The sequence below is a fragment of the Gobius niger genome (genome assembly GCF_951799975.1).
Source record: "Gobius niger genome assembly, chromosome: 22".
Classification (NCBI taxonomy): domain Eukaryota; kingdom Metazoa; phylum Chordata; class Actinopteri; order Gobiiformes; family Gobiidae; genus Gobius; species Gobius niger.
The window spans coordinates 10,642,524-10,667,380 of record NC_136873.1 but is presented as its reverse complement, the minus strand read 5'-3'; the positions used below and the strand labels follow the sequence as shown (position 1 = coordinate 10,667,380).

The following is a 24,857-nucleotide window of genomic DNA, read 5'->3' as shown; positions in this document are numbered from 1 at the left end:
TTAACCTCTTACCCCCCCACTTCACTGAGCACATTTTATCCAGTTCAGCTTTACCCAAATCTAAAAGCTTCATCCATCCATTTTGTTCCTCTTTATCTTTTATAAATGACCAAAAATGTGACAAAAAAAGATGAAAAAAATGACAAAAAATGACAAAAATGTGATAAAAAATGTATTAAAAAAAACTTACAAAAATTAGTTGATTTTTTTTGTGTCACATTTTGTCATTTTGTGTCATTCTTTTGTCCATTTTTTGTCACATTTTGTCATTTTTTTTTAACCTTTTTTTGTCCATTTTTTGTCACATCTTTGTCATTTTTTAATCAATTATTAGTCAATTTTTAATCAAATTTTTGTCACATTTTTGTCATTTTTTCGTCATTTTTTTGTCCATTTTTTGTCACATTTTGTCATTTTTTGTCATTTTTTCGTCATTTTTTAATACATTTTTTGTCATTTTTTAATACATTTTTTGTCATTTTTTCGTCATTTTTTTAATCAAATTTTTGTCACATTTTTGTCATTTTTTCGTCATTTTTTTGTCCATGTTTTATCACATTTTTGTCATTTTTTGTCATTTTTTAATCACATTTTTGTCATTTTTTTGTAATTTTTTTGTAATTTTTTTGTCAATTTTTTGTCACATTTTTTGTCATTTTTTAATCAATTTTTTGTCAATTTTTTGTAATTTTTAGTAATTTTTCAATCAATTTTTTGTCACATTTTTGTAATTTTTTTGTAATTTTTTTGTGATTTTGTAATCATTTTTTTGTCATTTTTTTAATCAAATTTTTGTCATTTTTTGTCACATTTTTGTAATTTTTTAATCATTTTTTTTGTCATTTTTTTAATCAAATTTTTGTCATTTTTTGTCACATTTTTGTAATTTTTTAATCAAATTTTTGTCATTTTTTGTCACATTTTTGTCATATTTTTGTAATTTTTTCTTCCATTTTTTTGTCAATTTCTCTCGATTCAGGTGGGAGTTAAGAGGTTGAAGGACATTCATAAGGACATTTATCAGGACGTTTATCAGGACGTTTATAAGGACGTTTATCAGGACGTTTATCAGGACGTTTATAAGGACGTTTCTAAGGACATCAGGTCAGTGTTCTGGTCCTCGTGTGGACGTTCGGACACAGTCTAACACCTCTTTCCTCCACCTTCCCCACTCTGCTTACCCTGCGTGGTCTCGCTGTCCCGGATCATGAAAGACCCCAACTTGTTCCCGGGCGCCAGCAGCTGCCGCTCCGCGTCCTTCCTGCTCACGCCTTTGAAGAACCAGCTGCAAAACATCAGCCCAGCATGAGCACCACACAAGCACGAGCACCACCTGTGTCTGTGTGTGTGAGGAGCCTACTCTTCGGTCTCCAGCGAGTCTTTGGCCACGTAGTTGCTGGGGATGAACCCTTCCTGGCCCGAGCTCAGGGACTTGGCTCTCCACCACTCGCCCGACCTGAGGAGAACACGTCAGAGCGTCACAAACGGCGGAGGGCGGGCGCGAGCGGGTGCTTTCGAGGGCGCTCACTCCTCCAAGATCTTCAGCTTGTCTCCTTTCTTGAAGCCCAGGTCTCCGTCGTGGATCGCCTCGTAGTCGAACAGCGCGATGGCCACGCTCTCACCTGGAGCACAGAGGAGACAGAGCGGGTTATGTTTTAGACAGACGATATGAAAGAACAGAGGAGACAGACCGGGTTATGTTTTATACAGACGATATGAAAGAACAGAGGAGACAGACCGGGTTATGTTTTATACAGACGATATGAAAGAACAGAGGAGACAGACCGGGTTATGGATGAAAAAGTGGCAAAAATGTCACAAAAATGTCACAAGAAATTGACAAAAAATGTATAAAAAAATGACAAAAATGTGGCAAAAAATGACAAAAAAGTGACGAAAAATTGATGAAAAATGTATGAAAAAATGGCAAAAATTTGATTAAAAAATGACAAAAAAATGGCAAAAATTTGATAAAAAAATGACAAAAAATGTGACAAAAAAGTGACGAAAAATTGATGAAAAATGTGACAAAAAAATGACGAAAAATTGATGAAAAATGTGACAAAAAAGTGACGAAAAAATGACACAAAAAATGACAAAAAAAATGACAAAAATGTGACAAAAAATGACAAAAAAAATGACAAAAAAATGACAAAAATGGGACAAAAAATCACAAAAATGTGACGAAAAATTGATGAAAAATGTATGAAAAAGTGGCAAAAATGTGATAAAAAAAAAGACAAAAATGTGACAAAAATGTGACAAAAAAATGACACAAAAAATGTGACAAAAAATGACAAAAACAGACAGACGTCCGATATGAAAGAACAGAGGAGACAGACCGGGTTATGTTTCAGACAGACGATATGAAAGAACAGAGGAGACAGACCGGGTTATGTTTAATACAGACGATATGAAAGAACAGAGGAGACAGACCGGGTTATGTTTTATACAGACAATATGAAAGAACAGAGGAGACAGACCGGGTTATGTTTTATACAGACGATATGAAAGAACAGAGGAGACAGACCGGGTTATGTTTTATACAGACGATATGAAAGAACAGAGGAGACAGACCGGGTTATGTTTTATACAGACGATATGAAAGAACAGAGGAGACAGACCGGGTTATGTTTTATACAGACGATATGAAAGAACAGAGGAGACAGACCGGGTTATGTTTTATACAGACGATATGAAAGAACAGAGGAGACAGACCGGGTTATGTTTTATACAGACGATATGAAAGAACAGAGGAGACAGACCGGGTTATGTTTCAGACAGACGTCCGATATGAAAGAACAGAGGAGACAGAGCGGGTTATGTTTTATACAGACGATATGAAAGAACAGAGGAGACAGAGCGGGTTATGTTTCAGACAGACGTCCGATATGAAAGAACAGAGGAGACAGACCGGGTTATGGATGAAAAAGTGGCAAAAATGTCACAAAAATGTCACAAGAAATTGACAAAAAATGTATAAAAAAAATGACAAAAATGTGATTAAAAAATGACAAAAATGTGGCAAAAAATGACAAAAAAACTACAAAAAAATGACAAAAATGTGACAAAAAAATGACAAAAAAGTGACGAAAAATTGATGAAAAATGTATGAAAAAGTGGCAAAAATGTGACAAAAAATGACAAAAATGTGACAAAAAATGACAAAAAAATGACAAAAATGTGACGAAAAATGGATGAAAAATGGATGAAAAAGTGGCAAAAATGTGACAAAAAATGACAAAAATGTGACAAAAATGTGACGAAAAATTGATGAAAAATGTATGAAAAAGTGGCAAAAATGCGATTAAAAAAATGACAAAAATGTGACAAAAATGTGACAAAAAAATGACAAAAAAATGATAAAAATGTGACAAAAAAATGACAAAAATGTGACGAAAAATTGATGAAAAATGTATGAAAATGTGACAAAAATGTGACAAAAAAATGACACAAAAAATGACAAAAAAAATGACAAAAATGTGACAAAAAATGACAAAAACAGACAGACGTCCGATATGAAAGAACAGAGGAGACAGACCGGGTTATGTTTTATACAGACGATATGAAAGAACAGAGGAGACAGACCGGGTTATGTTTTATACAGACGATATGAAAGAACAGAGGAGACAGACCGGGTTATGTTTTATACAGACGATATGAAAGAACAGAGGAGACAGACCGGGTTATGTTTAATACAGACGATATGAAAGAACAGAGGAGACAGACCGGGTTATGTTTTAGACAGACAATATGAAAGAACAGAGGAGACAGAGCGGGTTATGTTTTAGACAGACAATATGAAAGAACAGAGGAGACAGACCGGGTTATGTTTTAGACAGACGATATGAAAGAACAGAGGAGACAGAGCGGGTTATGTTTTAGACAGACAATATGAAAGAACAGAGGAGACAGACCGGGTTATGTTTTAGACAGACGATATGAAAGAACAGAGGAGACAGACCGGGTTATGTTTCAGACAGACGTCCGATATGAAAGAACAGAGGAGAAGAGCGGGTTATGTTTTATACAGACGATATGAAAGAACAGAGGAGACAGACCGGGTTATGTTTCAGACAGACGTCCGATATGAAAGAACAGAGGAGACAGACCGGGTTATGTTTTATACAGACGATATGAAGGAACAGAGGAGACAGACCGGGTTATGTTTTATACAGACGATATGAAAGAACAGAGGAGACAGACCGGGTTATGTTTCAGACAGACGTCCGATATGAAAGAACAGAGGAGACAGACCGGGTTATGGATGAAAAAGTGGCAAAAATGTCACAAAAATGTCACAAGAAATTGACAAAAAATGTATAAAAAAAATGACAAAAATGTGATTAAAAAATGACAAAAATGTGGCAAAAAATGACAAAAAAACTACAAAAAAATGACAAAAATGTGACAAAAAAATGACAAAAAAGTGACGAAAAATTGATGAAAAATGTATGAAAAAGTGGCAAAAATGTGACAAAAAATGACAAAAATGTGACAAAAAATGACAAAAAAATGACAAAAATGTGACGAAAAATGGATGAAAAATGGATGAAAAAGTGGCAAAAATGTGACAAAAAATGACAAAAATGTGACAAAAATGTGACGAAAAATTGATGAAAAATGTATGAAAAAGTGGCAAAAATGCGATTAAAAAAATGACAAAAATGTGACAAAAATGTGACAAAAAAATGACAAAAAAATGATAAAAATGTGACAAAAAAATGACAAAAATGTGACGAAAAATTGATGAAAAATGTATGAAAATGTGACAAAAATGTGACAAAAAAATGACACAAAAAATGACAAAAAAAATGACAAAAATGTGACAAAAAATGACAAAAACAGACAGACGTCCGATATGAAAGAACAGAGGAGACAGACCGGGTTATGTTTTATACAGACGATATGAAAGAACAGAGGAGACAGACCGGGTTATGTTTTATACAGACGATATGAAAGAACAGAGGAGACAGAGCGGGTTATGTTTTATACAGACGATATGAAAGAACAGAGGAGACAGAGCGGGTTATGTTTTAGACAGACAATATGAAAGAACAGAGGAGACAGACCGGGTTATGTTTTAGACAGACGATATGAAAGAACAGAGGAGACAGAGCGGGTTATGTTTTAGACAGACAATATGAAAGAACAGAGGAGACAGACCGGGTTATGTTTTAGACAGACGATATGAAAGAACAGAGGAGACAGACCGGGTTATGTTTCAGACAGACGTCCGATATGAAAGAACAGAGGAGAAGAGCGGGTTATGTTTTATACAGACGATATGAAAGAACAGAGGAGACAGACCGGGTTATGTTTCAGACAGACGTCCGATATGAAAGAACAGAGGAGACAGACCGGGTTATGTTTTATACAGACAATATGAAAGAACAGAGGAGACAGACCGGGTTATGTTTTATACAGACGATATGAAAGAACAGAGGAGACAGACCGGGTTATGTTTTATACAGACGTCCGATATGAAAGAACAGAGGAGACAGACCGGGTTATGTTTTATACAGACGATATGAAAGAACAGAGGAGACAGACCGGGTTATGTTTTATACAGACGATATGAAAGAACAGAGGAGACAGACCGGGTTATGTTTTATACAGACGATATGAAGGAACAGAGGAGACAGACCGGGTTATGTTTTATACAGACGATATGAAAGAACAGAGGAGACAGACCGGGTTATGTTTCAGACAGACGTCCGATATGAAAGAACAGAGGAGACAGACCGGGTTATGGATGAAAAAGTGGCAAAAATGTCACAAAAATGTCACAAGAAATTGACAAAAAATGTATAAAAAAATGACAAAAATTTGATAAAAAATGACCAAAATGTGACAAAAAAATGACAAAAAAGTGACGAAAAATTGATGAAAAATGTATGAAAAAATGGCAAAAATTTGATAAAAAAATGTCAAAAAAATGACAAAAAATGTGACAAAAAAATGACGAAAAATTGATGAAAAATGTATGAAAAAATGACAAAAATTTGATAAAAAAATGACAAAAATGTGGCAAAAAATGACCCAAAAAAATGACAAAAAAATGACCAAAATGTGACAAAAAAATGAAAAAAAGTGACGAAAAATTGATGAAAAATGTATGAAAAAATGGCAAAAATTTGATAAAAAAATGACAAAAAAATGACAAAAATGTGACAAAAAAATGACACAAAAAATGACACAAAAAATGACAAAAAAGTGACAAAAATGTGACAAAAAATTACAAAAAAATCACAAAAATGTGACAAAAAATTGATGAAAAATGAATGAAAAAGTGGCACAAATGTGATAAAAAAAAAGACAAAAATGTGACAAAAAAATGACACAAAAAATGACACAAAAAATGAAAAAAAAAATGACAAAAATGTGACAAAAAATGACAAAAACAGACAGACGTCCGATATGAAAGAACAGAGGAGACAGACCGGGTTATGTTTTATACAGACGATATGAAAGAACAGAGGAGACAGACCGGGTTATGTTTTATACAGACGATATGAAAGAACAGAGGAGACAGACCGGGTTATGTTTAATACAGACGATATGAAAGAACAGAGGAGACAGACCGGGTTATGTTTTATACGTCCGATATGAAAGAACAGAGGAGACAGACCGGGTTATGTTTTAGACAGACGATATGAAAGAACAGAGGAGACAGACCGGGTTATGTTTTATACAGACGATATGAAAGAACAGAGGAGACAGACCGGGTTATGTTTTATACAGACGATATGAAAGAACAGAGGAGACAGACCGGGTTATGTTTTATACAGACGTCCGATATGAAAGAACAGAGGAGACAGACCGGGTTATGTTTTATACAGACGATATGAAAGAACAGAGGAGACAGACCGGGTTATGTTTTATACAGACGATATGAAAGAACAGAGGAGACAGACCGGGTTATGTTTTATACAGACGATATGAAAGAACAGAGGAGACAGACCGGGTTATGTTTTATACAGACGTCCGATATGAAAGAAAAGAGTCTCCGGGATCACAGGTGTCGATACAACTCCATTTTCTCCAGTTTGGCGTCACCCCAGTCCCAAAACAGTGATGGAAATGTGGCAAAAAAGTGAGAAAACATTGACAAAAAAGTGACGAAAAATGTATGAAAAATGTTTGAAAAAGTGGCAAAAATGTCACAAAAATGTCACAAGAAATTGACAAAAAATGGAGAAAAAAATGACAAAAATGACACAAAAAATGACGAAAAAATGGATTAAAAAAAAAGACAAAAATGACAAAAATGTGACAAAAAATGACAAAAATTAGACAAAAAAATTGATGAAAAATGTATGAAAAAGTGGCAAAAATGTCACAAAAATGTCACAAGAAATTGACAAAAAATGGAGAAAAAAAATACAAAAATGTGACAAAAAAGTGACGGAAAATTGATGAAAAATGTATGAAAAATTCACAAACACCTTATTCTGCCGACGCTCATGCTTCTGATTATTGTCTCCACTTTTGGACGTCTTTGTGAGGAGAAAATCAGACCATAATAGACAAAAATGGTCTGAGCTGGAAGAGAGGACTTTAAGCTTTGGGCCAGTTTTGGTTTGAATTGACCAAAGAACAAACTAAGACTAGAAGACAGTTTCAAATTGAGGTGAAGCATCTGAAAATTGCAGATTTCTAGTTTGTTCCTCATTTCTCTGTAATTCCCGGGTCAATTCACATGAAAACTCCTCCTCCTCCTCCTCCTGGAGCCTCCTTATCGTGGTGGAGGGTTTGAGCTCGAGTGATCCTGGAGCTCTGTGGTCGGGGGCTTGGTTCCCCTGTAGGGCCTCCCAGGGCAAACACGTCCCATAGGTCAGTGGTTCCCAGCGTTTTTTGTCTTTCGTTCCCCTTTGGCCTTTCAGTGTCAACCGTGCACCCCCTACCTCAGTTTATTTAGAAAGTAATGACTTAAAAGTGGTATTTGTAAGAAAAAGGACAATGTTAGAGTCAAAATAAACCTAAAATTCTCCCAAAGCTACACATTTTACTGAAAAATATAGCTTTTCCTTTAAAAAAAATATGCTACATTTTCCCCTTTTTCAATCTGAAATAGTTCTTAGTACCCCTTGCTAGGTCCTCGAGTACCCCTGGTTGGGAAACACTGCTATAGGTGACGGGTCAGACAGAGAGCGGATCAGAAGATTTTGCCACATTTTTGTCACATTTTCGTCAATTTTTTATCAATTTTTTATCAATTTTTTTGCACATTTTTATCACATTTTTGTCATTTTTTTGTCATTTTTTTGCCACATTTTTGTCATTTTTTCATCAATTTTTTATCAGATTTTTGTAATTTTTTTGCACATCTTTGTCATTTTTTTTGCACATTTTTATCACATTTTTGTCATTTTTTGGTCATTTTTTCGTCACTTTTTTGTCAATGTTTTCTCGCTTTTTTGTCACATTTCCATCATTGCTTTGTTGCTATTTTCACAGCTTTTTTTCCAGAAGCTTTTGGATTGGGGTAAAGCCAAACTGGAGAAAACACATTATTGTAATGTCGCTGTAAATCAGTTGTATCTGTTGTTATTTCAGCAGGAGATTCAGATAAAGTGTCTCCAGCTCATTGTTGTGTTTGACGTCACATTCCCGTCGATGGCAGTTAAAGAGTTATATATTTCTCTGAAGCCCCTCCCTCTGTGATCTCAGACTCTAATCCCTGATCTCACAGACTGTCTCTTTAACGTCTGCCTTCAGCGTGTGCACTTCCTCATAGCCGGGCTCTGTGGCCACTTCCTGTCAGAGGGATATTAATAACCCGGGCAGTTCCTCATTGTGAAAGTGAACCTCACCGTCGGAGCTCAGCGTGTTGGACGAGGGTTTGCTCTGCGGAAAAAACACAAACAAACACTTGGTTAGAGACTTTAGTTTATGTTTCTTTAACCTCTTAACTCCCGCCTGCACAGAGGACGTTTACTCCAGCTTTACCCAAATCCTGTAGGCCAGTGTAACCCCTAAGATCTACAGAACTCATCCGAATGGATCTTTTTCCTCACGTCATCACATTTTTTTCCATCCTTTTTTTGGGGGGGTTTCAACTCATTTTTGTAACTGTTTTGTAATTTTTTTGCTTCATTTTTTTTTCACGTTTTGTCACATTTTTGTCATTTTTTGTGAGATTTTTGTGAGATTTTTCGTCACTTTTTTGTCACTTTTTGTAATTTTTTTGGTCAAATTTTTGTCATTTTTTGCGACATTTTTGTCATTTTTTGTGACATTTAAAAAAAATTTTTTTGACATTTTTCGTCACTTTTTGTAATTTTTTGTAAATTTTTTGTGACATTTTTGTGCAATTTTTCGTCAATTTTTCGTCACTTTTTGTAAAATTTTTGGTCAAATTTTTGTCGTTTTTTGTGACATTTTTGTGACATTTTTGTGATTTTTTTGTCATTTTTTTCATCAATTTTTTGTCATTTTTTTGACCATTTTTTTTGTCAATTTTTTGTACATTTTTTGTGACATTTTTGTGACATTTTTTCATCCATTTTTTGGTCACATTTTTTTTACATTTTTTGTCACATTTTTTGTAATTTTTTTGTCACATTTTTCGTCACTTTTTTGTCAAAGTTTTCTCACTTTTTTCTCACATTTCCATCATCGTTTTCGTCTCAGTTTTGTTGCTATTTTCTCACCTTTTTCCCAGAAGCTTTTGGATTGGGGTAAAGCCAAACTGGAGAAAACATGCTCGGTTCAGGCGGGAGTTAAGGAGTTAAACCTAAGTTAATCTATAAGAGCTTTACATGGAACAAACTGAACTACAGTGACAGGAAACAGACATAATAATAAATAATAATAAACAGACAGAAGATAAGTGGAGACGCTGCAGGTGAAGAGGAAGAAAAATGAGTTTATTTCCTTTATTTGAGCTGCAGATGCAAACAGGTAAAGTATATTTAACATAAGAAGTATTAGTGCTGCTCAAAGGGAGAAGTGAGTCGGAAGAAGTGAGTAATAACTTAAAACGGCCAAACCCTCCTTTCAGACTTACACAACTTAACCTCTTACCTAAACCCAATCCTCTCCTCTTTGCCTATAGGCCAGAGAAACACCTCATTTGAAAGCTAAGACCCACAAAACTTATCTTTTTCCTCGAGTTGTTGTCAATATTGTTGTCGTCTCATTTTTGTCACATTTTATTGAGTTTTTGTCTCTTTTTATCGCTTTTTTGTTGTATTATTGTCACATTTTTGTCTCTTTTTTGTTGCTATTTTTTAAACTTTTTTGTTGCACTCGCACGTCACTTTTTTGTCACTTTCTTGCTGCTCTTTTGTCACTTTTTTCTTGCATTATTGTCACATTTTTGTCTCTTTCTTGCTGCTCTTTGGTTGATTTTTTGTCTCTATTTTTATAGCTTTTTGAATCTTTTTTTGTTGCGTTTACATCCTCACTTTCTTCTCACTTTTTGTCTCCATTTTGACGTTTGTTTGTTTTTTCCTCCAAGAAGCTTTTAGATTTGGGTAAAGGCAACCTGGAGGGTTATATAAAAATTCCAAGTACCCCCCGCTAGGTCCTCGAGTACCCCCAGGGGTCCCCATGCCCCTGGTTGGGAAACACTGTCCTTATGTATATTTAGGCTTTTACCGTGAGATCTACATTCTGATGTAAATATGAGGAAACTAATAGTACAAGTTTACTGTCGTGCATATTAACCCCTTAACTCCCACCTGAACCTGTCTGGCTTTACCCCAATCCAAAAGCAACTGGAAAAAAGGTGAGAAAATAGGCAACTTTATTTATACCGCGCGTTTCGTACACAAGGCAACTCAATGCGCCGACTCGAACAGCGACAGAACTGAGACAAAAACAATGAAGATGTGACAAAAAAGTGAGAAAACTTCGACAAAAAACTGTCAAAAATTGAGAAAAAATTGAGAAAAAATAAAGAAAAAATAAAGAAAAAATAAAAAAAAAATTGACCAAAACATGATAAAAAATGACAAAAATGTGACAAAAATTGACAAAAAAAAATTACCAAAAAATGTGACAATTAAAAAAAAAAAAATGACAAAAAAATGACAAAAATTGACAAAAAATTGACAAAAAAATGACAAAAAATTGGACAAGAAAATTACCAAAAATGATAACAAAAATTGACAAAAAAATGAAAAAAAAATGATGAAAAAAATGATGAAAAAGTGGCAAATTTTTTTATAAATATTTGACAAAAAAATCACAAAAATTTGACAACAAAAGGACAAATGTGACAAAAAGTGACAGAAAATGTACAATAAAGTTACAAAAATGAGTTGAAAACCCCCCAAAAAATGATGAAAAATCTGATGACGTGAGGAAAAAGATCCATTTAGTTTTGTAGATCTTAGCTTTCAAATGAGGCGTTACACTGGCCTAGAGGATTTGGGTAAAGCTGAACTGGAGAAAATGGTGGTACAGGAGGTAGAGGAGGTGGTACAGGAGGTGGTAGAGGAGGTGGTACAGGAGGTAGAGGGGGTAGAGGAGGTGGTAGAGGTGGTACAGGGGGTGTGGACTGACCTTGAGCGGGGCCGTGGGGTCCTTCACGTAGTGCGTGCTCTGGGCGCGGCTCTGCTCCTCCTTCTCGCCGCCTTTGCTGAACGTCTCCTCCTCCCTCTTGGACCCGGTGCAGCCCATGGTCAAACCTGCACAGGACAAACACAGGAGAGTCACATTTCCCCGTCGATATCGGCCGATCTGAAGCGGATCGGTCGATATATCGGCCGATCAGAGGCCGGACCGAAAGTGAGCTCTTTCCAAAGCGGAACGGGAAGTTTTAAAATAGTCCGTCACAACTTCCTGTTTGTGTTCAGACTCATCATTTCAGCAGAGATAGACGCTGACCTTTGACCTCCGCCTTCACCGAGCGCGTTCTCTCCAGTTCGGCTTTACCCAAATCTAAAATTTTACAGATATCAATGTGAAACTTTTGCTGTCGATCACTGGCATAAATGTGAGAGAAAAATACATTGCAAGTTTTCTGTCATTTTATCTTTACTTATAAGGACAAGGTGTTTTATGCCTAAAAATGCCCCAAATTTCCCATCTTTTCAGCTGGATTTTTGTCTTTTTTTTGCTGAATTTTTGTCATTTTTTTTTCTGGATTTTTGTCATTTTTTTTCTGGATTTTTGTCTTTTTTGCTGGATTTTTGTCTTTTTTTTTTGCTGGATTTTTGTCATTTTTTTTGCTGATTTTTGTCTTTTTTTTGTCATTTTTTTGGTCTTTTTTTCGCAGGAATTTTGTCTTTTTTGCTGGATTTTTGTCATTTTTTTGGTCTTTTTTTTGCAGGATTTTTGTCTTTTTTTGCAGGATTTTTGTCATTTTTTTGTTGGATTGTTGGATGCAAAGGGTGAAAGCTTATATGTCCAGAGACCAATTTGGCCCAAAACCTGTACAAAACAAAACACACATTAGGACAGTCACACAGTCCTCCCAAACCCCTCCAAGACAACAAGACACTGTCCAAGAACGAATGATAAAGGTAAACTATTCCAATCAGAGGGGGCTCTTTATTAATACGTGGGACAGTAAAAGTAAGAGAGTGAGTACTTCTATAAGTGGATGTAAATGGAATACTAGATACTGCAGCTAAAGTAAATACATTTAAAAATAAACATAATCCAGTGATAATGACAGTGTCGGCATAATCAGTGATGGGCAAAACGAAGCTACAATGCAATAGCGTTATACATGGGGGGTCCCAGATAAAAAGGTTTGTGAACCCCCAACACGACAGTTTCAGCCTGGAGTTAAACACGGGCAGAGGTGAGGCCTGACTCACGGAGGCGGATCCAGATCCAGATCCAGATCCAGACTTCTGCTGCAGCCTCCCCGTGTTCATTCATTTTATCAGCCTCTGTTTCATTTTAATACACATTATAATCCTAATACTTCCACAGCTTCTGTCCCGTACATCTGTATCGGCCCCGGCTCCCGCTGACTCCAGAACACGACCTTTAAACGAGTGGATTCTAAGGAACTTTCCTTCTCTGCATCAGTCATTTTGTTTGGCAAATCAGCTGCTTAAGCCCCGCCCACTCCCACAGAGCTGTTATTGTCGTGTGATGTAAATATATTTATATTTGAATAGTTCCAGCTGAGTCATGTGACCTTTGGCTGTCAATCACTCAGTCATAGAAACAAAAAAGGAGAAATGTCCTTCGTGGCAATACGGACGCCACCGACGCCACGGACGCCATCTTGGTCCGGCAGATGTGAATAAGCAGCAGATGTGATGTAATAAAACCCGTCATAACAACATGAGTCTGATCATAAGGATTAATATTCTTGCCCACTTTTAAAATATATGTTTTGGCCATATTTGACCCGAGGGCTGATTCTCTTCATAGTAAAAAGACAAAGACCAGGATGTTTCGCCCAAAGTAAAGCTCCGTTTCCTCAATGCCAGTGTCGTCTGTGCATGATTAAAGTTTTAAACAAAACCAGTCAAAAGGTTTAGATTTATGATATGTTTCGAAAAAATGAAGCAGGTACCAAAAAATGTATATACTGTATATACAGTGTACACAAGTACACAGTTTTGATGCTGTCGGTCCAGGGACGGCATCAAAGGAAAAGACTCGATTGGGCAAAAAATAAAAAAATTAAACATTAATTTTCAGCAATTTATTCCCTTTTTTTGTCCCCAAAGTTTTCCTCATTTCCCTCACATTTTTCACACATATTGTAAGTTTGAATCTTCCGCACATTATTGTTCTGTTTTCTGGCTCTACATGATGTTGTCATTGTTATATTTATCATTCAGGTATTGGACTTTCTGTGAGAACATCTTTAGGCCTTTGATTTCTGTAATAATAATATCATTCAGCCGTGCACCCCCTGAAGTTTTAGGTTTTCACGAACCCCCTGCTTTGACATGAATATTAGAGTCTCCAGTGGGAGCGGATACAGAGACCAGACCGATCCTTTATTCATACAAGTAAAAACACTGGCATTCTGTGGATTAGTGGAGTTTAACCTTTTAAAAAGCTCACCTGGAACAAATCATTTACAAAGCAGATTCAATAAGAGAAAAGGCAGATGTGAACTAAAAGGTACTGAGGTTTTTAGCAAAGGGAAGATGTTTCTCAGTCTGTGGAACAGTCTTGATTGTAAAGTTAAAACTTTTAAGTCCATTGATTGTGTTTAAGAAATATGTAAAATGATCAATGTTACAAAAATGTGACACTGCGGAAAAAAAGGACGGCTGCACGAGACAGTTTAACATTTAAATGAACTGTTAATGACTTTGTGTTGATTAGAGGCAGACGTTATAAGTTTTTACTTCTTTTTGCTCCTTTTCATTCATGCTAAATGCTGCTGTTGCATTTTTAAATGAATGAAATAAATAAAAAATGAAAAAAAACCTGATGAATATTGCAAAATAAAACATTTCATCCATTATTACTGTGAAGCAGATTTTCCACACATTTGTGCTCGCCTGAGTGAGAGGGAGTAAGAAAGTCTAAATAAACACTAACATATGAAATGAAAATGTCCGGTTTTAGTAGTTTTGAAGCGAGGCTGTGAAGGGCTGTGCAATTAATCGAAATTCGATTACGATTTCGATTACAACAGTAAACGATTACAAATTAGCATAATCGCAAAAAATCGATTATAATATTTTTTTTCTATTTTTTTTTTTTTTTCACATTTTTTTTTCTAATTTTAAATTTTTGGATTTTTGTCACTTTTTTGCTGGATTTTTGTCTTTTTTTGCTGGATTTTTGTCTTTTTTTTGATGGATTTTTTGTCTTTTTTTGATGGATTTTTGTCACTTTTTTGATGGATTTTTGTCGTTTTTTTGATGGATTTTTTGTCTTTTTTTGATGGATTTTTGTCACTTTTTTGATGGATTTTTGTCACTTTTTTGATGGATTTTTGTCGTTTTTTTGATGGATTTTTGTCTTTTTTTGATGGATTTTTGTCTTTTTTTGATGGATTTTTTGTCTTTGATGGATTTTTGTCGTTTTTTTGCTGGATTTTTGTCACTTTTTTGCTGGATTTTTGTCATTTTTTTGCTGGATTTTTGTCATTTTTTTGATGGATTTTTGTCGTTTTTTTGCTGGATTTTTGTCGTTTTTTTGATGGATTTTTGTCTTTTTTTTTGATGGATTTTTGTCACTTTTTTGCTGGATTTTTGTCATTTTTTTGATGGATTTTTGTCTTTTTTTGATGGATTTTTGTCACTTTTTTGCTGGATTTGTGTCTTTTTTTTTTGATGGATTTTTGTCTTTTTTTGATGGATTTTTGTCATTTTTTGATGGATTTTTTTAAAGGCAACAAATAATCGTTTGAATAATCGTGATTTCAATTATGACAAAAATAATCGTGATTATTATTTTTTCAATAATCGAGCAGCCCTATCTGTGGGTGTGAACGGGTGAAGCTGAGTGTTTTGCTTTGGCTCATTCTGAACATCAGACTCTGCGCTCTGGCCCCGCCCTCACTGTCAAACCGCCGGTCGCTACAAAGGTGAACGCGCTGGTTTAAGCTCTCATTAAAGAAGGACAATACAATCTTTACATGAGACAGAAACAAAGTGAGCAGCAGAGGAGGAGGAGGAGATGATGAGGCTCAGAACGCTTCATCTCTCGCTCCTCAGATCAGCGAAAGAGGAAAACTCCTGTTATAAAAGAAGTCACCGTCAGTCTGATGCACTGGCTCCTCCCTCTTTATGACAGAGAGCAAAGTGCCCCTGTTGTATGTCTTTTATGCCTCTTATAATGATGCACTCTCTCTCTCTCTCTCTCTCTGGCCTGTGACTGAAACCGTTAGCGCTTGTGGCTGTGTTAGCGTTTTCGCGGCGGTGGAAACTCAGGCGTCTCAGATCAGAGAAACTTCCGGATATTCTGAGGTTAAAATAGAGGCGACGCTTTTTCACTTCCACTTCTCGACCAAAGCGGTTCCTGTAACGAAGCCGAGAGTCTTTAAGGCTTTAAAAACAGAACTTCTGCTTCACACGAGAGGCCCCTGGATCTCACGCTGCAAAAGCTCTCGTTTGTTTCCTTTAATGACTCGGTGTTTTGCATTTTCAGCTGCAATATTCAAATACTTGTACTGCTCTGTGTACTACAGTATAAACTATATATGCAGGGCGGCAACAAACCACTATTACGGTCGATTAATCTACAGATTCTTTTTACGATGAACCGCTCGGCTGTGAACGGGGCGGACTCTGGAAGAGCACAGAAGGGCCACCGGTTCCGCCTCAACCGAGCTTTATCCAAAAATTCAACAAAAATGTGACAAAAAATGAACAAAAATGTGACAAAAAAACAACAAAAAATTGACAAAAAATCAACAAAAAAATGACAAAAATTCAACAAAAAAATGACAAAAAATGAACTAAAATGTGACAAAAATTCAACAAAAATGTGACAAAAAATCAAAAAAAATGTTACAAAAAATCAATAAAAATGTGACAAAAAATCAATAAAAATGTGACAAAAAATCTATAAAAATGTGACAAAAAATCAATAAAAATGTGACAAAAAATCAATAAAAATGTGACAAAAACACAACAAACCATGATAGAAAAAATAATTAAAAACATGACAAAAATGTGTCGACGTGACGAAAAGTTTCCGTCACTTTTTGTCGGCCTCAGCTTTCAAATGAGGCGTTACATTGTTGATCTCCAGTCGAGAAGCTTTTAGATTAGGGTAAAGCCCAGGAAAAAAGGGAAAAAAAGGGGGAAAAAGCACCAAAACAGCCACAGAAAATGAGAAGAAAACAAGGATGTAAACTCAACAAAAAAATGACAAAAATTCAACAAAAATGTGACAAAAATGCAACAAAAAAAATGACAAAAATTTAACAAAAATGTGACAAAAATGAAAAAAATAAAAAGAATACAAAAAAAACAAAAAGGTGACACAACACAGCAACAATGCAAGGAAAAGATCAGTTTTGTAGGTCTTAGCTTTCAAATGAGGCGTTACATTGTTGATCTCCAGTCGAGAAGCTTTTAGATTTGGGTAAAGCCCAGTATAAAAAAACATGAATCTAAAAGGAATTCCGTGGAGTATGGTGCACCACAAGGGTCAGTTTTGGGACCATTATTATTTATTATTTATATTAATGATTTTGCTTCTGTTTCTACGACCGCCTTTCCCGTTCTTTTTGCTGATGATGCCGATCAAAAAAATAATAATAAAAAGCCGAACTGGGGAAAATGCACTCGTTAATGTTAAGGCGGGGGGTCAGAGGTTAAAATATGGTAATTTGGGCCAGGCTGGTCCGAGTCCAGGGCTGTTTCTCAGTCCCAGTCTGGCTGTGATGGTGGAAGAAAACTTGTATCTGTTCAGCTTCTTTCTCACATGAAGTGCATATCTGAATATCTTGAATATCTGAATGGTTTGACCCGATAATGACGAATCCTGTTGAATATCTGAATGGTTTGACCCGATAATGACGAATCCTGTTGAATATCTGAATGGTTTGACCCGATAATGACGAATCCTGTTGAATATCTGAATGGTTTGACCCGATAATGACTAATCCTGTTGAATATCTGAATGGTTTGATCCGATAATGACTAATCCTTCCTGTAAAAGACACTGGTTCAAAGTGGAAACTCCGGAGCTTCTTCATTTCGGCGACGTCACAGGAGAAAAACGCAACAGTCGCAGCGTTTACACAACGAGAGCGGCGGAAACTTCCATGGAGCAAAGTGAAAGGACATTTAGACTCTTCTTCTTCTTCTTCTTCTTCTTTTTGTTTCCATCTAATTTTAAACTGAACAAACTCAAGTCTTTTAGCAGGAAAAACGATATATTAGGCACTTCCTTTCACAGTCTGTTCTTCAGGGTTTTGTAAAGAAAGTTAAACGGTTCAACCCCTTAACTCCCGCCTGAACTGAGCACGTTTTCTCCAGTTTGGCTCTACCCCAATCCAAAAGCTTCTGGAAAAAAAACTGTGAAAATAGCGACAAAACTGAGACGAAAACAATGATGGAAATGTGACAGAAAAGTGAGAAAACATTGACAAAAAAGTGACGAAAAAGTGGCAAAAATGTCACAAGAACTTGACAAGAAATTGACACAAAATGACCAAAAATGTGATAAAAATTTAACCAAAAAATGACAAAAAATTGATTAAAAAAATGACAAAAAAATGACAAAAATGTGACAAAAAAATGACAAAAATGTTACAAAATGTGACAAAAATGTGATAAAAATTTCCCCCAAAAATGACAAAAAATTGATTTAAAAAATGACAAAAATGTGACAAAAACATGACGAAAAAATGACAAACATTTGATTAAAAAATGACAAAAAAAAGTACAAAAATATGACAAAATGTGATAAAAAATTGACGAAAAAAGACAAAAAATGTGGAAAAAAATATGATTAAAAAATGACAAAAAAATGACAAAAAAAATGACAAAAATGTGACAAAAATGTGGAAAAAAATGATTAAAAAATGACAAAAAAATGACAAAAAAAATGACAAAAATGTGACAAAAATGTGATAAAAAATTGACGAAAAAAGACAAAAAATGTGGGAAAAAATGATTAAAAAATGACAAAAAAAAAGACAAAAAAATGACAAAAAAAATGACAAAAATGTGACAAAAATGTGGAAAAAAAATGACAAAAAAATGACAAAAAAATAACACAAAAATGACAAACATTTGATTAAAAAACGACAAAAAAAGTACAAAAATATGACAAAATGTGATAAAAAATGTGATAAAAAATTTACGAAAAAAGACAAAAAATGTGGAAAAATATGATTAAAAAATGACAAAAAAAATGACAAAAATGTGACAAATATCTGACAAAAATTGGATTAAAAAAATGACAAAAAAATGACAAAAATTTGACAAAAAAATAACACAAAAATGACAAACATTTGATTAAAAAACGACAAAAAAAGTACTAAAATATGACAAAATGTGATAAAAAATTGATGAAAAAATTAACGAAAAAAGACAAAAAATGTGGGAAAAAATGATTAAAAAATGACAAAAAAATGACAAAAAAATGACAAAAATGTGACAAAAATATGATAAAAAATTGACAAAAAAATGACAAAAATTTGATTTAAAAAAATGACGAAAAAGTTACAAAAAAATGACAAAAAAGTTACATAAATGAGTTGAATACCCAACAAAAAAATTATGGAAAAAAACTCTGATGACGTGAGGAAAAAGATCCTCTCGGTTCAGGCGGGGGTTAAGAGGTTAAATGACTTCATCTTCATCCTACACCTTCACGTCCACCACCAGAGGATCTGTCTTTGCTCACGAGGCTCACGAGGCTCACGAGGCTCACGAGGCTCACGATAACGAGGCGACGTCTCACTGTGTCCCAGATTTTAGACGAGTTCTTCCTCAGGGATTCTCCCACCGGCTGCGAAACGCCCCGAGGAGAAAACAACATCATCTGCTCAGGAGCTGCTTCACTCCAGAACCTCTGACTCCATGTGGAAGATGAAAACAACACTTTCTTTATAATAATAATTACACGCGAGAGTCTGAAGCAGAAAGTGGGTGAACAGACTTGTCTCTTTCACTTTCGGTTCAGGAGATATTTATGTTTTTAAATAAGAGCAAACGGAAACAGACCGACTTTATCTGCTGTCGGTTTCCTCTGAGGCGACGCTTATTTATATTATATTTACTCTGTCCTCGAATGAAAGTAAGAAGCTCAGAGAGGAGGAGGAGAGAGAAGAAGGGAGGAGGAGAGTTTCACTTGCGTCTGTGGAGCTTCTGCTCAAACCGGACTCAAGACAAAAGGAAAAGTCCTGAAATAAAACATTGAAGCTCAAACACTTTGGAAACAGTGACATTATTTTATTCTTTACTTCATGAGTTACTGGAAAAAGCTCTAAAGTGGCGTCAGTGAAGACCAGAGGCCACGACAGGAAGAGACGCGATCAGCAGATTAACAACATCCGGAGCACAAGGCAGTAGCAGCAGCAGCAGCAGCAGTGGCGGCTCCAGACTATTTTGATTGTTGGGGCAATGGGGGGTCCTGGTCATTTCAAGGGGGGTCTCATGAAAACCAACAAATAATCTAGTGGACACGGCTATAACTGCATATTACTGCTGCTAAACCATAACAACAACACAGCAGATCAACTACTGTGTTTTTAATCAATGAATCAATTGCAGTTTGCAAATACGATAGTAGTAGTAGTAGTATTAGCAGTAGTATTAGCAGTAGCAGTAGTAGCGGTAGTAGCTGTAGTATTAGTAGTAGTAGTAGTAGTAGTAGTAGTAGTAGTAGTAGTAGCAGTAGCATTAGCAGTAGTAGTAGTAGTAGTAATAGTAGCAGTAAAAACAGTAGCAGTAGTACTAGTAGTAGTAGTAATAGTAGCAGTAGTAGCTGTAGTATTAGTAGTAGTAGTAGTAGTAGTAGCAGTAGTACTAGTAGTAGTAGTAATAGTAGCAGTAGTAGCTGTAGTATTAGTAGTAGTAGTAGTAGTAGTAGTAGTAGTAGTAATAGTAGCAGTAGTAGCTGTAGTATTAGTAGTAGTAGTAGTAGTAGTAGTAGTAGTAGTAATAGTAGCAGTAGTAGCTGTAGTATTAGTAGTAGTAGTAGTAGTAGTAGCAGTAGTAGCTGTAGCATTAGCAGTAGTGGTGGTAGTGGGAGTATTAACAGCAGTAGTAGCAGTAGAAACAGTAGCAGTAGAAACAGTAGCAGTAGAAACAGTAGCAGTAGAAACAGTAGCAGCAGAAACAGTAGCAGTAGAAACAGTAGCAGCAGAAACAGTAGCAGCAGAAACAGTAGCAGTAGAAACAGTAGCAGCAGAAACAGTAGCAGTAGAAACAGTAGCAGTAGAAACAGTAGCAGTAGAAACAGTAGCAGTAGAAACAGTAGCAGCAGAAACAGTAGCAGCAGAAACAGTAGCAGTAGAAACAGTAGCAGTAGAAACAGTAGCAGTAGAAACAGTAGCAGTAGAAACAGTAGCAGTAGAAACAGTAGCAGTAGTAGTAGTAGTGGTGGTAGTGGGAGTATTAACAGCAGTAGTAGCAGTATTCAGGGGCGTCGGACTGGGGGGGTAAAGGGTACTGAGTACCCAGGGCCCAGAGCAGGGTAGGGGCCCTCAAAAATGCTGCAGAAAGCGTTCTGTATTGTACTTTCTAAGTTTCCTCATAAATGATACTATAAGAACTGAACAACCGGGCTAAAATACAGTGGTTGCTACACAGAATTTTGCACAAACAATAATGATGGATAATATCTCAGGGCCCTGACACCCCTTTAATGTGCCAAATGGTTCAGCCCACACCGGTGCGTTTCAACTCAGCAGTGACAGTGAGGTGGACTCTGTAATGTAGTGACACAGAGCTAGGAAAGGCAGGTATTAGTCTTACCTCGCTCTTATGTGCTTTTATTTAACACTAGCCTGTTCTAGCGGAGCTTAGAGGAAACTTTCTTGTCATAAATGACACTTAAACATGAGGTGAGGCGCGTCCTGCCTCTGCCTGCGCTGAAACGAGGATGGTGCAGAGGAAGAGACAGAGCTGCTTCTCTCCTCGTTTTAACCTCTAAAGTTTCTCTTTCCTCATATTTATTATAATTGAGCCTCAGGCCAATACAGGGACAAAAGCCACAGGTCGCGCACGCCGTTTTCGCCAAGTTAATGATGCTAATTAGCCGCGCGCATTTGGATTCACGCATTATAAATGCGCAGCTTTGGAGACGAGTCCACATGGTTCTAGTGAAAGGTGGAGCTGCTGCCATTTAGTCTATTCCAACGTAAGTTTGTACAACAACAATTTACTGACAATACACTTAAAGGTAAAGGCTTCAAATATGGTGAGACTAAATCAGACTGAAGCCCTGAGTTTTGTGTTCAGGCCTGTGGGCCACAGAGACATCATAGTATCATCATTTTTTTGTAAAATAGCTTTTTAAAGCCTATTTTAAAGTGACACATGTGTTATTCTCAGCACAAATATCCCATGTCCTGGTGCTCGTCCTGTTTAATGTGGTCTGATAATCATCATTATGCTCTACCTAAAACTAGCCATTTCAATTGGCCCAATGAAAGTAGAATATTCCACCCTAATCTAAATATCAATGTCATTACAGGATTAAAGGTTATTCAATTTCTGTAACTGAAGCCAAATCAGATGCAATTTCAAGGCAAACATTGACTTGAAACAAACAAACAAACAATTAAACAAACCATGAACTAAGTACCCATTGGATTGGATATGTGTTTGTAAATGAAGCACTTTTTTGGCCAACCCATTTTTTCCCTTAGTTAAGGTATATATGATAAAGTTATAATAGAATATAAATGAACTGCACTGTCAAACCACTAAACCACTGTCATGTGGTCAAAGAACATAGAATATGAAATGTGAATTTTATATGGGGGGGTCCACCAAGATAGTTTGTCCCCAGGGCCCAGAATTTGGTGCTACGCCCCTGGCAGTATTGGTAGTAGTAGTAGTAGTAGTAGCAGTAGTAGAAACAGTATCAGTGGTAGTAGTAGCTGTAGCATTAGCAGTAGTGGTGGTAGTGGGAGTATTAAAAACAGGCGACTGTTTTTACCACCAAGCAAGAGATAAACGAGGAAAAAGACATGACAAAAATGTGGCAAAACCAGGACAAAAAAGCAACAAAAGAGCGACAAAAACATGACAAAAATGTGGAAAAATCAGCAAAGGGACGGACTTTAGAAAAAATATTATTATTTAATATATACTTGGCTATATATACTACACTGAAAAAAGTAAAACACTGCTGTTGTTGATTCAATATGTTCTTTGCTATTGGCTTAAATAAAGAAAATCAAATTGGCTAGTCCAATTAAAACCATATAGATTGAACATTGTGTTTTGATACATTTTTGTATGTACATCTAATGGTCTATTGCAAATTGACAGTTATTTATAAAAGTTAATTGATCGAATGAACAATCGTTCGTCGAGCCATCGAACACAGGGGGCAGCACTGACAACCGCAGCACTTGACTCTACCAATTAACGCTGAAGAAGATGACACACCACGTGTTCCAGATTTCAAATGTGGCCAAGACCTTTTCACTCAAGATCTAGCCAGACCCACTGTTGGAACTTTACAGCGAGAAAAGGTAAGTTAAAAGCATATTTAGACTTGTAAACTTAATACATGTGTCCTGTATGTATGCACAGAGGCGTCAACTAGAATTCTCCTGAAGTTGAATTTTAATTGAACATGTTTTGGCACTGAAACTGAATAAACTGATTGTGCATCAAATCTCTAAAATATTGTAGGCTATGAGTATTAGGGTGAAGGTTTTATTTTTGACCAATTGCACCCTTATGATTTAGATATTACACTAACTTAGGAGGGTTAAGCGCAGCCGCCATTTTGTGTCGTGACATCGCCTGGACTTTGAAATGCAACTCGCATAAAATAAATACTATCTACCTTTACTGTGCTTTAAGCTGACATGAATATTATTCCTTAACGTGTTTTGCAAGCGCTTAAACCAGTGATGTGACGTTCACGAACGAATCGAGTCTTTGTTCGTCTCTTCACTGAGAACGATGGGAGGGAACATGAACTCTTTTTCTTTATTATTCCTCTTCGCGCATGCTTATTTTGCGAAACAAGCGTGACTGCAGGAGTGGGGCGGAGAGAGGAGTGGCACGGGGACAGACTGCGGGACGTGAGCGCGACCTGCGGGGAAAGGGTTTAAGCGCGCGGCTCTGGGGAAACAGCGAGTGAGCGCGGCCGAACGTTCCCAGCGCCAGCTCTCCCGGGCCATGGGAGAGAAAAGGTGCGCGGGGTCGGTGAGTGATGCGGCGGCTACAGGCGCCCCGACACGAAACATCTTCCACCTGTTCGCTCAGCTCCACTCCGCTCTTGGCCGCCTCCGAACGGCAGCGACATCACCGCCCCCACTGCCTCCTCCGCCCCGGTCACCTCCACCGCTGCTGCTGCCCCACAGGGAGCTCAAAGTGAGCAGCATGAATGAAATAATAAACAACTGTTTGGGGCAGACGAGCCCCTAAACGAGGAGATCGCGTTGAAACACTATTATATGACCTGTAATTACAATTAAAGGACAGAAAATGTTTGACCCAACTTCCAAAAGTGACTGTCATAAAAAAGTCATAAAAAGTCATTTGTAAAACAGTTTGTTCAAAAAGCTGAACCAAGCAAATGTAATTAATGTTCAGCTGTTCTTTATTGTGTACTTTTTGTAATTTTAGCATGAATATGCGTTGCACTTTTTTTCTTAACTTATTTATTAAATTCACAAGACTATATGCATTTTAGTGTTAAATTTGCTGAAAAAATGACAGACCATTTACAGTTAAGTAATGTATTTTTCTGTGTCTCATCTGCACAGGAGCCGTCCCCCACACCAGTACTAGGACCAGGACTCCTGTTTGCTGGTCATCTCCATTTGAGGAGGTCGGTCTATGCATTATTTGAAAGGCATAATGTTATGTAATCTTATTGTGCCAACACATTTTCAAGAATATATATATTTAAATTACTACAATGTCTGTACATACTTGTTTACAGTTAAATCATTATTTTACAGGCTTCCATGAGCGGTACACTGGATGCAGGTACACACCATGTGTACTGAAGTTAGTGATGCTGTTCCAGTGGACGCGCTCATTAAAGAACATCAGGTATGACTGGGCTTGAAAATAACCATGTCTTTGTAGTGATTGTGCTCTTAGCTGTAAAATGTCTTATTATATTATGGTATTAACAACCGAAAATGTTACATGATTTATAAAACTTAACTGTTCAGATTTGAGCAACAATGCTATTAATCATTTCTCTATTTGATCGGTTCTTTATTGGTTCTCTGGGTTCCTGATCAATGGCCTACATAACATATGTGCGTCTTGTAGTTTTACATTTGATCAGAGCCAATAAATGGATCTTTT

At 36.3% G+C, this 24,857-nt stretch overlaps 1 protein-coding gene across 1 annotated transcript in view; it reads right to left on the bottom strand.

Moving 5' to 3' along the window:
* hck (HCK proto-oncogene, Src family tyrosine kinase) overlaps positions 1-24,857 on the bottom strand; it is a gene marked incomplete at its 5' end in the record, with an annotated part of 47,622 nt that overhangs the window by 12,251 nt on the left and 10,514 nt on the right. Inside the window, 5 exons of the mRNA XM_079581109.1 lie at positions 1,182-1,285; positions 1,361-1,456; positions 1,529-1,622; positions 8,817-8,850; positions 11,515-11,639. Coding sequence (XP_079437235.1) covers positions 1,182-1,285; positions 1,361-1,456; positions 1,529-1,622; positions 8,817-8,850; positions 11,515-11,639 — 453 coding nt within the window. The remainder of the gene's footprint in view (positions 1-1,181; positions 1,286-1,360; positions 1,457-1,528; positions 1,623-8,816; positions 8,851-11,514; positions 11,640-24,857) is intronic.